This window comes from Cucurbita maxima, unplaced genomic scaffold (assembly GCF_002738345.1).
Source record: "Cucurbita maxima cultivar Rimu unplaced genomic scaffold, Cmax_1.0 Cma_Scf00005, whole genome shotgun sequence".
In the NCBI taxonomy this organism is placed as follows: Eukaryota; Viridiplantae; Streptophyta; class Magnoliopsida; order Cucurbitales; family Cucurbitaceae; genus Cucurbita; species Cucurbita maxima.
The window spans coordinates 5,157,657-5,173,875 of NW_019272021.1; the positions used below are offsets into that span (position 1 = coordinate 5,157,657).

General features: G+C 38.4%; 3 protein-coding genes across 10 annotated transcripts; 2 read left to right on the top strand and 1 right to left on the bottom strand.

The window, feature by feature from the left end:
- Positions 1–538: 538 nt before the first annotated feature.
- Positions 539–3,153, top strand: LOC111479733 (auxin-responsive protein IAA13-like). Of its 3 annotated transcripts, none has more exons than XM_023124566.1 (5): positions 539–1,221; positions 1,671–1,978; positions 2,276–2,402; positions 2,487–2,548; positions 2,820–3,153. In XM_023124566.1, exons 1-5 carry the CDS (start codon positions 827–829, stop codon positions 3,008–3,010), a joined length of 1,083 nt encoding a protein of 360 aa, XP_022980334.1. In that variant the 5' UTR covers positions 539–826; the 3' UTR covers positions 3,011–3,153. The 3 variants fall into 3 exon arrangements, with proteins under 3 accessions (XP_022980334.1, XP_022980336.1, XP_022980335.1); XM_023124568.1 differs by having other exon boundaries at positions 542–1,221; positions 2,879–3,153; XM_023124567.1 differs by having other exon boundaries at positions 543–1,221; positions 2,636–2,929.
- A 514-nt stretch (positions 3,154–3,667) lies between these two features.
- Positions 3,668–12,074, top strand: LOC111479652 (DNA mismatch repair protein MSH1, mitochondrial). 6 transcript variants are annotated; one of them, XM_023124426.1, is made up of 22 exons: positions 3,668–4,016; positions 5,005–5,152; positions 5,261–5,358; positions 5,484–5,559; positions 5,667–5,786; positions 5,871–5,918; positions 6,145–6,209; positions 6,459–6,544; positions 6,653–6,817; positions 7,034–7,143; positions 7,238–7,343; positions 7,431–7,506; positions 7,784–7,842; positions 8,099–8,166; positions 8,320–8,493; positions 8,741–8,953; positions 9,055–9,311; positions 9,402–9,545; positions 9,650–9,710; positions 9,820–10,122; positions 10,823–11,491; positions 11,648–12,074. In XM_023124426.1, the coding sequence occupies exons 1-22, from the start codon at positions 3,901–3,903 to the stop codon at positions 11,876–11,878; spliced, it is 3,393 nt and encodes a 1,130-aa protein (XP_022980194.1). In that variant the 5' UTR covers positions 3,668–3,900; the 3' UTR covers positions 11,879–12,074. The 6 variants fall into 6 exon arrangements, with proteins under 6 accessions (XP_022980194.1, XP_022980196.1, XP_022980199.1 ...); XM_023124428.1 differs by having other exon boundaries at positions 9,823–10,122; XM_023124431.1 differs by having other exon boundaries at positions 9,850–10,122.
- A 140-nt stretch (positions 12,075–12,214) lies between these two features.
- Positions 12,215–14,423, bottom strand: LOC111479780. Its single transcript, XM_023124637.1, has 2 exons — positions 13,510–14,423; positions 12,215–13,287 (listed from the first exon to the last, which is right to left on the bottom strand). Exons 1-2 carry the CDS (start codon positions 13,998–14,000, stop codon positions 13,122–13,124), a joined length of 657 nt encoding a protein of 218 aa, XP_022980405.1. The 5' UTR covers positions 14,001–14,423; the 3' UTR covers positions 12,215–13,121.
- Positions 14,424–16,219: the final 1,796 nt, after the last annotated feature.

Below are 16,219 nucleotides of genomic sequence, written 5' to 3' on the forward strand. Positions count from 1 at the left end.
GCGAATTGTCTTGAAAGTGGAAGACCATGTAAAAAGGGAGAAAGAGAAGGGAGTATTTATTGAGAATAGTATAAAGGGGTTGGTCTCTTAAAGCCACAACCTTCACAATATTAAAACCCTAAACCCTAACCCTAACCCTAATGCCCTCTCCCCCACCAAAGATGAACACACCCATTTCACTCTCAACCCTTATTTTACTATTTCTTTTCCCTTTTGTCTTTTAGGGTTTTAGCAAGATTTAGGGTAGAATCTATGTATCTATATCTACCCAAATTCCCTTTCTACTACATTCATTGATATATATATATGTATTAAATGTTTTCAAATTTATCGAGAATCTGAACTTCAACATCTCGAGTGGTGTAAGCTCTGATTCTTCCCGTTTACCTCAAAACGAAGAACCCAGTTGGATTTTTTTTTCCCTTAATGTCAAAACAAAAGTATTTAGTGGGGTTTTCAAATTCTCCTCGAGTTTGAAGTATAATATAATATTGTTTTGAAAAAAGATAGAACATGGAGAATTCCAATGGCAGGTACAGCTACAGACTACAGAGAGAAACAGAGAGACAGAGAGAGAGAGAGATCCGTGAAGGAGACATGAATCGTGTTGAGATTCAGCTCAAAAGGGGAATTCTTGTCGACAACAATGGAGAGCCATGGTGGGTAACTGCCATCACTGGTAGCCGCACTACCAGACATCTGGGTCCCATCATCATCACCCCCACCTCCTCCTCTTCTTCATACTCATTCAGTCTTCTTCCTCAAACAACGCATCCATTTATTTCTCTATTCCCCCTGTTTTCCTCTATCTTCATTCTCTCTCTCCATGGAACCACCCCTTGGTTTACTGAGTAGCAGCGGCATTGGCTCTTCCGGTGCCTCCAACGATGAGAATTCCGTTTCCAAGGCGAAGGAGGTGGATAAGCACCAACCGGATTTGTCATCGGAGGAGTTTTCATCCCCTGTTGAGGCTGAGCCCGAATTAGGGTTGGGGCTCAGCCTCGGAAGTGGGATTTCTACCGGAAAGGGTAAGCATGGTGGATGGGGCGAGCGTGGCAGGATATTGACGGCCAAAGATTTTCCCTCGGCGATCTCTCCTGGTGGATCGTCTTCTTCTTCTTCTTTTGCTAGATTCTCAGGCAGAGCTGCTGCTGTTTCTGGTGTTAAGAGGGCGGCGGAACCTGTTGCTCACCATGGCGATTCTCCGCCTCCGGCTGTCAGGTTGGGGGGATATGCTCTGTTTATCATTGATTATATTAATGTTTTGGTTGTTGATCAAACAGGAGTAATGAACTTTTCTCTTTATTGTAACAAGGAATTATTAGAATCTTCGATTCCAAATTCATCAAACTGAAATCCTGAACTGTTTGTTAGTTCTTTTTAATTTTCAATCCTAATAGTTAACAGTGGAAAAGAAATTGTCTCGTTGTTGCACTGTTAGAAGTGTGTGGTGTGTGCAATCCTGTTAAAGTATCAATAGAAATCGATGAACTGTTGGCTTTTAATAGGATCTTCTATAACATGAATTGAATACCTTTTTTGTTCTAATGTTCATCAAAGCCTGTCTTTCTAGTTGATCATCATGATCTATTCTATTGTTCTTGTTAATCATATTCTGATCCATTGCCTGTTTTTCTATTTGTTCTTGTTTTTGGATGATCCGGAAGCAGTCAGGTGGTGGGGTGGCCGCCATTAAGAACTTACAGAATCAACAGCCTGGTTAACCAAGCTAAGAATCGAAAGTCTGGAGATGAAAAGGAGCTGCTTAGGTCCAATGGTGTTGCAGAGAAGATCCATGATGACAAAAATATGAGTGCCACTGATACTGAAAAGGGGCCTCTAGGCTTTGTGAAGGTGTATATGGACGGAGTTCTAATAGGCAGGAAAGTGGATTTGAATGCCCATTCTTGCTATGGGACTTTGGCCCTGATGCTCGAGGACATGTTTTTTAAGCCCACAGGAAGTGCCCCATCCTCTGGTTAGCTGCTTCTCTAGATCATCATGCCCATCTGTCTATCTATCTATTAGGGGTGTACATGGTCCCGAAATGCCAACCCACTAATTTAGGTTGGGTTGATCTGAGTTGTCGGGTTGAACGTACACCCTTACTATCTATTTACACACAAAAATATATATATTTTCATGTGTATATATCATTCTCTATATGTCTAAAGTAAGAAAATGTGGATTTGTCTTCTCTTTTGGGACCTGAACTCGAACTGACCATGGATGATGGATAGTTGATAACTGAGATTAGTCTTTCCTTTGTGGTTAGGCTCGAGTGGAGATTATGACGAAAAAGCACCAAAACCTTCAAAACTTCTCACTGGCTCCTCTGAGTTTGTGCTCACCTACGAAGATAAAGAAGGAGACTGGCTGTTGGTTGGAGATGTTCCTTGGAAGTATGCACTCACTCATGAAAAAACAAGATTATAGTTCATGGTTCATTTATTTACCTCCTTTTAATGTCTGTTTTCATTGGCTAGGATGTTCCTCGACTCGGTTAAGAAACTTCGGATCATGAGGACATCTGAGGCAAAGGGAATCGGTACGTGTTCTCGTAACCCAATCTTGTAGTTGATTTTGATCGTCGTTTTAGTTTCGTCGAGGAGGTCTAATTAATAAAACCGTCCAGAGGTTCAAGATGTCAAAGGAAGAAGTGAGAGAAATGGAATGAAGCCCATTTAGAACCATTGTGAAGTGAAGTTGGTGAACATGAGTAGAGCTAGAAAAGAGAGTGGTTTTGTTGATGATCATATTCTTTTTGCTTGTTTTCTTGTTTGATTCTCATTTATGGTTCTTCTCTAAACCATTAACAGCCCCCCACCCCAAAGAAAGAAAGAAAGAAAGAAATCATCTTATACAATGCTACCTACGGGCTTATGAACTCGGCTACGATTTACGACTCTCTTCGCTTAAATCGACTAAAGTTGTTTTCTTCGCAAAGGGAAAGCTGGTATTCGCTGCATTGGTCGACTGTCTTTTACGAGTGCATTTCTTATGTTTGTGAATCGAGTCCGAATGTATCTTTCTATTTGGATTATTGACATGTTAAAGAAGGTGAAGATGGTTTCATCTTTTGCTTGGTGTTTGTCCTCTGTTTCAAACTTCATTTTGGAGTAATGCTAATATGTTCTCTTATACTCTTAAAAACTTTTGCCCATGGCCCTGACTCGTTAGTTCTTCTTCTCATTGATAGCATCTCAAGTCTGTCTGTTAAGTTGATGATTTGAGATGGATGTGATTGATGACTATATTAAGATTGAATGGTTTGTTTGAATATTATAAACAACCTCTATCGACTTTTTGATCTTATGAACTACTACCAACTTGAAATATGAATGCCGGTATGTTTTGAACGGCTTTTTAAATGTTTAAAAAACTAAACTCGAACGGATCAGAAACACACTTAAAAAACTAAAAAGTCTTTACCACGTATTAAAAAAACATTAATGATCCAAATACTCCTTGTATTTGGTGGAATAATTGTTCACATGGATAATCAATCATTTATTTTAACTATACATGATAATCTATAATGTGAATGATAATTTTTTAAAAATAAATGTGAATATAACTTAGAAGATGAATGTATAATTTTTATGAACCGTAACACACATTATGAACTCCACAATGTCCGCTTGTTCTGAGTAATACTAATGTTAACTAAAAGAGAGGTGATTTTTGAATTTCGTTCTCGTCTGAAAAATACATATTGGTAGTGGCATCAGAAGGGTTATTTGGAATCAGGGTCTCTGTACGATTGTGGCGGGAGAATCGGCAACCAGGGTTTTCAGTTCCTGCAACCAGGAGTTGCGAACAATCCCATTTGAAAGGAGAGCACTGAACTTCCAACAAGAAGGAGATTGAGGTTCAGAAGCATAATTATCATCCACCGCCATGTACTGGGTGGCCACCCGTAACGTCGTTTCTTTCTCCCGGTGGCGTTTTTTGGCGCTTTTGATTGGCTTCCCTCCGCGCAACTTCACCCCATTTACTCACTCACCGGCGTTTTTGTAATACCCCTTTTCTCTTCCTCTGGTTATCCCTTCCTTGGTTTCATTTCATGCATTATGGTGTTTCACTATTCGTCTTTTCTGTCATATTTCTGATTTGGGTCTCTGTTTCTTCATTTGGGTATGCTGGGTTTCGTGTGCAGATTGTAATTTCTACTCCTGCTTTGTGTCCACTGAGAGTCTGAACTTATTTTTGTAGCGTATGCTCTGAAGAGCTCGAGAAATGTGATAATGGCGGTCGTGCATGTCCGACATGCTTTGAAATACCCCGTGTCACAGTTTGGAGAATTAGGGGTTTTTTTTCTTATCCTAAAAAGGAAAAGTCCTCACATTTTTTAAAATTTAATTAGTAAAAATTTCACTGGGAGAAGTTCCCTGTTTGTATCTTGTAGTCTTGTTTTCGAGGACGTTTGAACTTGTTGAATTGAAAGTCAGGGGATCGAACTACTTTTCTGTCTGTAAACATTTTCGTTATTGTATCATTTTCTACACGGGGACTTCTTTGGTTGGCAGAAGTAATTTACGAATGCGATCCTTATATTGGTTGGAGAGGGGAACGAAGCATTTCTTATCCGCGTGGGGAAACCTCTCCCTAGTAGACGCATTTAAAAACTTTGAGGGGAAGCCCGAAAAGGAAAGCCCAAAGAAGACAATATCTACTAGCGGTGAGCTTGGGACGTTACAAATGGTATCAGACTCAGGCACCGAACGATGTGCCAACGAGAACGCTGGGCCCTCAAGGGGGGTGGATTGTGAGATCCCACATTGGTTGGAGAGGGGAATCTGCATTCCTTATAAGGGTGTGAAAACCTCTCCCTAGTAGACGTGTTTAAAAACCTTGAGAGGAAGTTCGAAAGGGAAAGCCCAAATCGGGAAAGCTTAAAGAGTACAATATCTGCTAGCGGTAGGCTTGGGCTGTTACAGCCACTGAGTGAAGTCACTACGCTTTCCACATTGGTTATTCTAACGCGTGGAATTTTACACGTAAAAACAGTGAAAGGCAACAGCTTGAAAAGTTGCAGTTTGGAAAAGGTAGAAAATATTCGGGAGGAAGCATCAAAGCTGCGAAGAAGTTTAAGGATATTAATAATGTCCAAGACGATAAGTTCCTTTCTCACATTTCATGGTGGAAAGAGGTGAACTACTAGCTGAAATTAAGAACTATCTCTTCCCATTATCTTGATGATGCCTTAATTCTTGTTGATATGCTGTGTCTCATGGTACTTGTTTCCTTGAATTTTTAGATGGTGGAATCATGCAAGAAGCCGTCATCGGTTCAGCTGGTTAAGAGGCTTGACTTCTCCAATTTGCTCGGTTTAGATATTAACCTGAAAAATGGGAGGTGAGCTTGTGGGATAAGCTTTTCTTTCTTGGCATGTGCATACTGAGAATCATTTTCCTGTTTGGTGGGCCTAAAGGACTTATGGAGATGTCATGTCATACGCTATGCTTGCTGTTTTACTGCAGTCTTAAAGAAGGAACTCTTAACTGGGAGATATTACAGTTTAAGGCTAAGTTTCCTCGAGAAGTTTTGCTTTGTAGAGTATGATTTTCCCCTTCTATTATAATCAAAATTATTTTATAATCATTTTGAACTCGCGGTTCTTCGTAGTTTATGACAAAGCAATTTGTTTCTCTCTTTCTCTACAGGTTGGAGATTTTTATGAAGCAATTGGAATAGATGCTTGCATACTTGTTGAATATGCTGGTTTGAATCCTTTTGGAGGTCAGCGTATGGATAGTATTCCAAAGGCTGGTTGCCCTGTTGTGGTATTGGATTTTGTCCCAAAAATGGATCACATGATTTTTTTGATATCTAATCCTTGTTGTTCTAATCAAAGAATCACTTTGCAGAATCTTCGTCAAACTTTGGATGATCTGACTCGTAACGGGTTCTCAGTGGTGAGCAACTGTGATGACCTTATTTTTATTTGATTATCCGAGTGATTTTCGCAATTTGAGTTTGAACCTTTCTTTGTAAAAATGAATAAGCTCAACACCTATGAGAAATATTGTAATACTTCGACCAGGGATTTCATGTCTCTTTCCTTCTTGGGACTCCATCAAGTTCTTTTGAGAAGCATAGCTTTTAATCGTTCTTATCAGTTTGTTTAATTTGGTCCTGTAGTGCATAGTGGAAGAAGTTCAAGGACCAATGCAAGCTCGTTCTCGCAAAGGACGTTTTATATCTGGGTAAATTCATGCAATAACTTGGTATTGTCTACTAAAACTTCATATTTTGTGATCTCCAACGTTGATGGTTCGATCCTCCACTCTTGCTGTGGTTGAACTCAAAATTTTAGTTTTTATATTACCGGATATGCAATCCAGTAGTTGTTGTAAAATGGTGCTCAAGCACTTCCTCATATGGAAGTTTACTTGTGAATGAAAGAGGAAGAAGGAAGAAGAAGATTCAATGACTGGGATTGTTTGCGTGCGCAGGCATGCACACCCGGGCAGTCCCTATGTCTTTGGGCTTGTTGGGGTTGATCATGATCTCGACTTTCCAGAACCAATGCCTGTGGTCGGTAGGTGATTTAGTACATTCAGTTATTATTTAGTAAGCCATTTTATATGGAGTAATATTTGAGTCTTATCAGCTCATTGTTACTTACAATGTTGAATGCAACACATAGGAATATCACGATCTGCAAGAGGCTATTGCATAAGCCTTGTCATAGAGACCATGAAGACATATTCGTCAGAGGATGGTTTGACAGAGGAGGCCCTGGTTACTAAGCTGCGCACTTGTCAATACCATCATTTATTTCTTCACACTTCATTAAGGAACAACTCCTCAGGTTTGTACAGTTTGAATGTGTAGAACTCTAAAAAAATAAAAAAAATTGTCAAATATGGTAGCAGATGCTTTGTTTATTGTGTGAACTGTGTAGCATAGGTTCTTGGTTGTTGATTTTTGGAAGAAGTATGCTTCTCAATCTGTGCCATTTAAAGAATATTTACCGTCGTTTTGATGCCATGCACAAGCTTATCACTTCACGAGCGGCTTCTTATAGGTACTTGTCGCTGGGGTGAATTTGGTGAGGGTGGTCGGCTATGGGGGGAATGTAATTCCAGACATTTTGAGTGGTTCGATGGAAATCCTCTTACTAATCTTTTGTCTAAGGTTTGCATTGCATCTCTTTTGTTTCTATCGATAGCATAGCTGGACGTGTTATCTGTATTGACGTTAATTTACTTCATTTTCTGATCATTCCCAGGTTAAAGAGCTTTATGGTCTTGATGATGAAGTTACATTTAGGAACGTTACGATATCATCCGAAAATAGGCCACATTCATTAACACTGGGAACTGCAACACAGATTGGTTAGTTTTATTTCACTTGGATTCCACAGAAACAAAACCAATTTGAATTGATATTAACCTGCATGTTCATACATCAAATGCATATAGGTGCCATACCAACAGAGGGAATACCGTGTTTGTTGAAGGTGTTGCTTCCATCAAATTGTGCTGGCCTTCCTGCATTGTGAGTCGGAACAATTTTTAATTGATGTCGAGATAGTTGTCTGCTAAGAACTTCGCTAGATTTCCTCTTCGTTGTTCTTCGAACATTTCAAATTGCAAGGCATTTCTGGTCCTTTATAGAGAATCGCAACTGATAAATATATATATATAGTTTTCGAATTCTTGTTTGTTGATTACGAGGCATTATCAACCTTAGTCACAGACACAATTTCAGTCGTTGGAACCGTGATTTCATGCACGCATACAAATATGTATTTTGATATGTGTTTCGTTTGCAGGTATATCAGGGATCTTCTTCTCAATCCTCCTGCTTATGAGATCGCGACCACTATTCAAGGTGATTCTGCGACCATGTTGATAATTAAATTTACCTTAACCTATAAACTTAAGCATTCGGGTTCATTGGTGATTTTACAAGTTCGTAGAACACTCTTCACTGTTTCTTGTACGATTATTCTCGGTTTTGTCTGTTTGAAATACCTTAAAACTAACAGAAATCCCTTAAAACATTGCTGTTTTCTTTACAATTCTTCTCGGTTATCTCTGTTTGAAATCCCTTAAAACATTTTCTTAATCCTATTCTTTTGCGTCAGCAACATGCAGGCTTATGAGCAATGTCACATGTGCAATTCCAGACTTCACTTGCTTTCCGCCCGCCAAGGTATTGTGAATGTTCGAATGTTCGACTAAAATATGTTCGACATGCTACAGGCAGCATCCTTTTTCTAGCTTTCAACCATTCTGTTCTGTTCTTTCCGATCGAGGCATAGGCTATTGCATAAATCTATTTGACTTGTATCTATACGTGTTGCAGCTCGTGAAGTTACTGGAAATGAGGGAAGCCAATCATATTGAGTTCTGTAGAATGAAGAACGTACTCGACGAAATATTACACATGCATAAAAATTGCGAGTTAAGCAATATCCTGAAATTGTTGATGGATCCTTCATCTGTGGCAACTGGGTTGAAAATTGACTATGAAACATTTGTAAGTACAAGTAGCAACTCACTTCGTTCGATTTATTTTTCTACCGTTCTCAACTGCCATTTTTCTTTCATGGCATCGACTTTTTTACTGAACTCTGCTTGATCAGTAGTGATTATGAAGTCACGTTATTTGTTTGTTTACATTTGTATGCCTCGAAGGAACATCGTGTTGCCTTATCGAATGGCTCCACTTTTAAATCATTTTCGTTAATACTCAAGCATCATTCTATTCTTTTGTTTTTATTTAGGTCGACGAATGTGAATGGGCTTCCAGTAGAGTTGGCGAAATGATTTTTCTCGATAATGAAAGCGAAAGCGATCAGAAAATCAGTTCTTATTTTATCATTCCTAATGATTTTTTTGAGGATATGGAATCTTCTTGGAAAGGTCGTGTGAAAAGGATTCACATTGAAGAAGTGTGTACAGAAGTAGAAAGTGCAGCTGAAGCACTGTCTCTAGCAGTATGTTTACAACGCTCAATTTTCCTTTTGTAACTCAGTTGGATCATTTCAGCCAATCAAAAACTCTATCAGTTAGTGTCCTTGATGGTCGTTTAATACAGGTTACTGAAGATTTCGTCCCGATCATTTCAAGAATCAAGGCTACTACTGCGCCGCTAGGAGGTCCAAAGGGAGAAATATTGTATGCTCGGGATAATCAATCTGTCTGGTTCAAAGGAAGACGGTTTGCACCAGCTGTATGGGCTGGAAGCCCTGGAGAAGAAGAAATTAAACAATTGAAACCTGCTCTTGATTCAAAGGGTAAAAAGGTTGGGGACGAGTGGTTTACGACGAAGAAGGTGGAAGATGCTTTAACAAGGCATGTGGTTTGTTTATAATAGAACTCCTCTCTCATCATATATTATCATCTTTTAGTGAATAAATAGTGAACAAATCTATTTTGCTTCAGGTACCAAGAGGCCAACACCAAAGCAAAAGCAAGAGTAGTGGATTTGCTGAGGCAACTTTCTTCTGAATTGCTTGCTAAAATGAACGTTCTAATATTTGCTTCCATGTTACTCATTATCGCCAAGGCGTTATTCGCTCATGTGAGGTTGAATCTATATGCTTTTAATACCCTTTTCTGTTATTGATACTCATTCTCCAAAACTTCGTATAGCTGCTGATTAATGTTTTTGGTTTTTAAATGCTTTGAAGTGAAGGGAGGAGGAGAAAATGGGTTTTTCCTACCCTTGCTGCACCCAGTGATAGGTCCAAGGTATTCTTTAGCGACCAATGTTCCAGTTGTTCGGTCGTGTCGTTGGGAATCATTATGATTTTGTTTTTAGTTGTTGGTTTCATATTCTGATTGGATTATAAAATAAAAGCAGGGCAGGAAATCAATGGAGGGGAAAGTTGGGATGAAGCTGGTTGGACTATCTCCGTATTGGTTTGATGTGATAGAAGGGAATGCTGTGCAGAATAGTATTGAGATGGAATCATTGTTTCTTTTGACGGGTCCAAATGGGGGTGGGAAATCTAGCTTGCTTCGATCCATTTGTGCTGCTGCTTTGCTTGGAATATGTGGATTTATGGTGCCAGCAGAGTCTGCCCTGATTCCCCATTTTGATTCTATTATGCTTCATATGAAATCTTTTGATAGTCCTGCTGATGGGAAAAGTTCTTTTCAGGTAAGCAGCCATTGCAATGTTACTCGTATGAACAGTGAGTTTACGAACAGAAATATATGACTCCTTTGAGCTATCTTGTTATCCTTGAAGCTAAGAACTTACTTGGTATATAGTGTTTTGGAACATTAGGATGTTTTTTTTAGGAGTAAACAAGTTCAAGATGGTCAGCTTGGTATTGTGATTTGCTGCTTTTGTTGATGCATTGGCTAGACCCCAAAGATTTTAGCCTTTTGTAGTTAGAATAGACAGATTTTTGTTGTGAGATCCCACGTCGGTGTAGAAACCTCTCATGAGTAGACGCGTTTTAAAAATCTTGAGAGAAAGCTCAAAGAGGACAATGTGTGCTAGTAGTGGGCTTGGGCTGATACTAATGGTATTAGAGCCAGACACTGGGCGGTGTACCAGCGAGGACTCTAGGCTCTCAAGGGGGTGGATTGTGAAATCTCACATCAGTTGGAGAGAGAAACGGAACATTTCTTATAAGGGTGTGGAAACCTCTCTCTCGACCTTGAGGGAAAGCCCGAAAGAGAAATCAGATGGGTATTTGGACGTGGTCATCTTATTGGAAGACTTGAAGTCTTTGCATTGACTTAAGAAATGTTGTTTTTGAGTTTGTTCAGTGAGTGTGAGCTCCAAAGATAAGTCATTAAATTTGTTAAATTCATAAATATTCCTTGATTTCACGATGATTATGTTTCAGGTGGAAATGTCAGAGATGAGATCCATCATGAGTAGAGCAACGGAAAGCAGCCTCGTACTTATAGATGAAATCTGTCGAGGAACAGAAACAGCAAAGGGCACTTGTATTGCAGGGAGCATTGTTGAAGCTCTTGATAAAGTTGGGTGCCTTGGCATCGTCTCCACTCACTTGCATGGTATATTCAATTTGCCTTTAGATATCAATAACACTGTGTTCAAAGCAATGGGTACTGTCTGTACCGATGGCCGAACGGTTCCCACTTGGAAGTTGATTAGTGGAATATGTAGAGAGAGCCTTGCCTTTGAAACAGCAAAGAACGAAGGAATCTCTGAAACTATAATTCAAAGGGCTCAAGATTTGTATCTCTCAAATTATGTTGAACAAGGAATTCCAGGAAAACAGAAGATGAATTTGTATCTCTCAAATTCTTCTCATGCAAAAACAGAGAGATCTAAGAAAAAAGTTTTTTCCTGGAAGGAAATTCAGAGTGCTATCACTGCAATATGCCAAAAGAAGATGATGGAGTTTCATAAGGATAAAAACACATTGAAACCTGTAGAAATCCAATGTGTTCTGATTGATGCTAGAGAGAAGCCACCTCCATCGACCGTCGGTGCTTCGAGTGTGTATGTGATTCTTAGACCAGATGGTAAATTCTACGTCGGACAGGTACGCCCTGACTTGCTATTTTATTTATGATCTTTCATCACATTGTTGTGAGCCATCTTGACTAATTTTGTATGTGCTCTGAGTTCATTGTTCAATTCTATTGGAATTTATGTATCGCATACTGAACTGAACTATCGTCTTCTTTCCCTGTCATAGACTGATGATCTGGAGGGTCGAGTCCATTCGCATCGTTTAAAAGAAGGAATGCGGGATGCTGCATTTCTTTATTTTATAGTACCTGGGAAGAGCTTGGCGTGCCAGCTCGAAACACTTCTCATCAATCGACTTCCTGATCATGGGTTACAGCTAACTAATGTTGCTGATGGAAAGCACCGAAATTTCGGCACGTCCAATATCTTATCAGATAATGTGACTGTTTGTTCATAATTCAACATAGGCTGCAGTTTCTTTCTGTTCTCTTCTGCAGTTATAACTCCATAGTTTACAGCAGCAGATAGGATCAAATTTTTTTATGCAGGAAGTGTATAGGCATTGTTCAACTAACAAAACTTTCATTCTACGCAACCTCTGTTCCTTGCTTGATTTAGTTCAACATTATTTTGGTAACTTGGTAGGATGAGAAGTTACTTGGCGTGGATTCAACGCAATGAATAGTTTTGTTGGGAAAGGAGATTGCTGGAATGGAAGTCAATTTAAGAAATGGACTTGCCACGCCAATAAAAAGATAAATTCAGACAGATCCTATCAACCAAATGAACCATATTCGACTTAAAATTCTATTTCATTTCAATACAGATAAGATAGAGATAAGAATGTCGAGATTCTATGAAACTTTGAAATTTCATTTATTTCAATATCGATAAGAACAAACAATTTTATACAATAACGAAACAAAGAAAATAGAGCTTTTTACTTCATTTTTTTTTCCTCAACTCGTCTAAATGAGTCGGTTTTGGCATGAATCATGAACCTCAATGAGTGATGAAGTAGATACCTTCTTGCTATGAAGCTTCCTCGTATTTTGAGCCATAAGGAACAGATGTAGGCATTTTTTGCTACCAGATGAGAGTGGATGCTATGGTAGTTGGGTTTTACACTTTCCTGTTCCATTTGGATAGTTCTTACTAGTTGACTGGGTATTGGTGGATCTAAACATTTCATAGCTGGGTTTTGGATTTGTGAAATCAGAGGCGGCTAAGGTGGGCTTTAGAACAATTTTCTAGCTTGGCCCTTAAGAAAAGAGTACTGATTTCACCACGTCGAACAAAATTACAATTTCAAAGATAAAACCAAATGGCTCAACAAGAACATGGTTAACAAATGAATTCTTTGAAGCAAAAGATAAAAGGAAAGCATTACAGAAAAAGGACAGTGGGGTTAACTCATTTTCAGCTGGTTAATTTCTGTGGGTCCAAAAGTTATGTACAAATGATTGTGTTGATGCACTGCCTGGAAAGAAAGAAGAAGAGGGTGTCCAATCCAAACCAAGCCTGGAGATGATGAACGAATCAACTTGAAATTGATCTCAAAGGGGGAAGGAGAGACAAAGAGAAAGCCAATGAGTTTGATTTTGAAACAAGAGAAAGGGTGAGGAGAGGGAGTGATGAATTTGAAAACAATGGTGGATTGAGGAGAATGGAAAATGGTGAAGGGAGTTGATATTATGATATCAAGCCAAGAGCCAGAAGTTTCTTTGGGTTTTGGTGTTCAAGAGATAGCCTGCATTTTGACCTTTCTTTTGTACAGCAACACAAGTGCACTTGCTGTTCTCAACCAAATACTCTGCTGTGTCCAACATTTTTGCCGCTTTCATTGGCCCTCCAGACCGTTTATAACTGCGTTTAATGAATTCACAACAAATGAAAACAAAAACCCTAATCTTCTTGATTTTGGATGCATGATCATACTTATTCAGAAGCATCTCATTCATTTATTAAGGCAATCTCAGTTTAGGAGCTATGATAATTGTATGGAAAGCTCGAGAATCAATGGAAATGATGAATGGACGAAAATGGGAAGCTAAAATTGACAATTATGATGAAGGGAAGAAGACAAACCCTAAGATCGCTGTGGAGAGACTTCGCCTCTGCCCTATGACTAGCAGATCAACACCGAGAGCATTGGTTTGAGCCATAATCATGGAGGCTTTGTCTTTGCCTTCCAATTCAACCCTCACCGTCCGCACTTTGAGATTGGGATTAGCAATCTTGCAGGCCTTCTTCATCTCCTCAAGAAAATCGACTTCCACTTGTGGTCCTCCTTGGAAGCCGAAAGCGGCGGCGGCGGCGGCGGTGGCGGTGGCAGTGGCAGTGGCAGGGACAATGGCAGAAGCATGAGCATTGGCGGATTTTTCATTGGGCCTCTTGAGGAAAGTCGAGATCGCGTTCTTCCAAGAATTAGGATTATCGACATGGAGGAGAATGAGCTCGTCGTTCTGAACGAGAGCATGGGAAAGCGTATACTGGAGCGCAGCGGCGGACTCCCGGGCTGGATCTACCACCACCATGACATTTCTGGAAGGTGCCGTCGACGTCCGCCCTCCTCCCATGGGTGCCGTCCGGCGATGCTACCATCAACAGAAAGAGCAGCCGGCACCGCTGGATCCAGAACAAAAAAGAGGGGATTGAAGGGGTGGATGCGAGAATCAAACGTGGGAAGGAGAAAGCAATATGAGGTGGTCATTTTGGTTTTGATCGGTTTGAAAACACAACTATATTAACAAATTCGGCTCTCTGCTGCCTTTCTTTTCCGTTTCCGGTTACGAACCTCCCAGAGCCTCTGCCTATTTGCTTCCCATCCCATTTTTGCTTCCTTCTGATTCGGTCAATGCCTTCTTCCTCGCCCTTCACCCCTCATTTTTCATCACTCAATTTCCGTAAACATCTCTCATCTCAAATCTTGTGTGCTTGCTGGAGTGGTTAACCAGCCTACTAGAAATCATGTGGGTTTTGCTTGCTCAGGTTTGAATCCTACTGCTCAGTATTATTTTATTATTTTATTTTTTTGTATACTAGTCTCATAGTATAAGCTCGTAATTAGCTGACCTCTTTTCATATTTTTAAAGTTTGCCCTTTAATATTGGTGTAACAACTTTTTTTTTTATTTTTCTAGTCTCTTTTTTTTTTTCAAAAATTGAAAAAAAATATTTTTAAATTTTTCTTATCGTAGAATATATACTCACTATCATTGTATCTAAATAGGAGGATCTCTGAGAGTGTGTAAACATAAAGAAAAACTCTAAAATCACAACCTATATCAATAATGTACATTTTCTTTTTCAGTGACTTTGGTACATTTTTTTTCAGTGACTTAAATAAGACATCAATAAAGATAAGTTGGCCATAAAATGTGTAATTTGGATTCTAAATTTTAGTATGCGTTAAGGTAGGTCGATCATCGCTCATACCTTGTGTTCGCTACCGTGAAGTGATTAATCCAAGACAGATGTTGAAATAATCACTTTTGAAGAAGGTAGACGAGAGGAGAGGTGTCAAGCAGCCATGAATGAAGATATAAGAGCCCTATTAGACGTAAGAATTGGTAGGTTAAATAAATTAGCTAAAATAGACAGGTTTAAAAAGAGAATAAAATTTAGAATTTTTTTCCTATTTTATTCTCCTCCTTGACTACAACAATAAATTTTTTAAAAAAAATTAAAAATTATTGTTATTAAAAAAAAAGAATAACCCTTCTCTTCTTTTCCATGTTTGACTTGACCAAAGATTTATAAACTTTCTTGACCTAAAGTATTAAATTGGACCACAAAATATTTTTTTAACCTAAAGTATTTTTCAATTTTTTATGAAATAATTTTCATGACTTTAGTAAATTAAAGTCGTATATTTTACGACAACCAAACGCAATAATCATTTACGCCAAAAAAGAAAAGGAAAAATAAATAAATAAAACAAATTATCAAATATAAATACAGAGATTATCACAAAGAAAAAGGCAAAAAGAGAATAAAATATTTTTAAAAGACAAATAAAAGTTAAGATATTGAAATTAATTTTTTATTTTTATTTATTCATTCTTAAAAAAATTGGAATCTCATTCTTCATTTAGTGAAGCTACAAGTTAGGTATCGTTAACAAATAATATACACCAATAAATACAAAATAATAATAATAATATAAATTTAAAACCTAATAAATTCATTCCAACTATTGAAATCAAATCTAATTTACATCCTTCTCAACATATTCTCGTGAGAAGTAAAAATAGCTTTAAATTAATCTCTTATCTTATCGGGAATCATCCGTAAATAAATAGCTTTAATTCAATATATCAACTTCAAGTCAATTATATTCTTTCCTTTTTTTTTTTTTTTTTTTTTAATTCAACCAAGCATTTAAAGATGAGAACATCTTAACTAAGAACGTAGACTTTAATATACAATATACATTGCATCACTCATCTATATACCTGATCGAGATACGAGTGCTTACATTTATCAGTTTCACTTTACTCGGCCTTCCCAATATCCAAGTAGAGTAAATCTGTGAATACAATTCGAGCATAGTTCAATAGATAAAACAACCGGAATCGACCTATCAGTTCAAAAAAACATTAAAATCCTATGCAATTGAGTTGAAAGGATAATCAGATACCCACCACAAACAAGCTATTGATTAGAATAAGGGAATGCATTGAAGAACCATACTGACAGCCCTCACTCAAAAGGCTGAACACTTTGAATGCAATCTGCTCCAGAAGAAAACATCATGATATTGTTAGTAAAGTCGACTCAAACACTATGAACCTCTG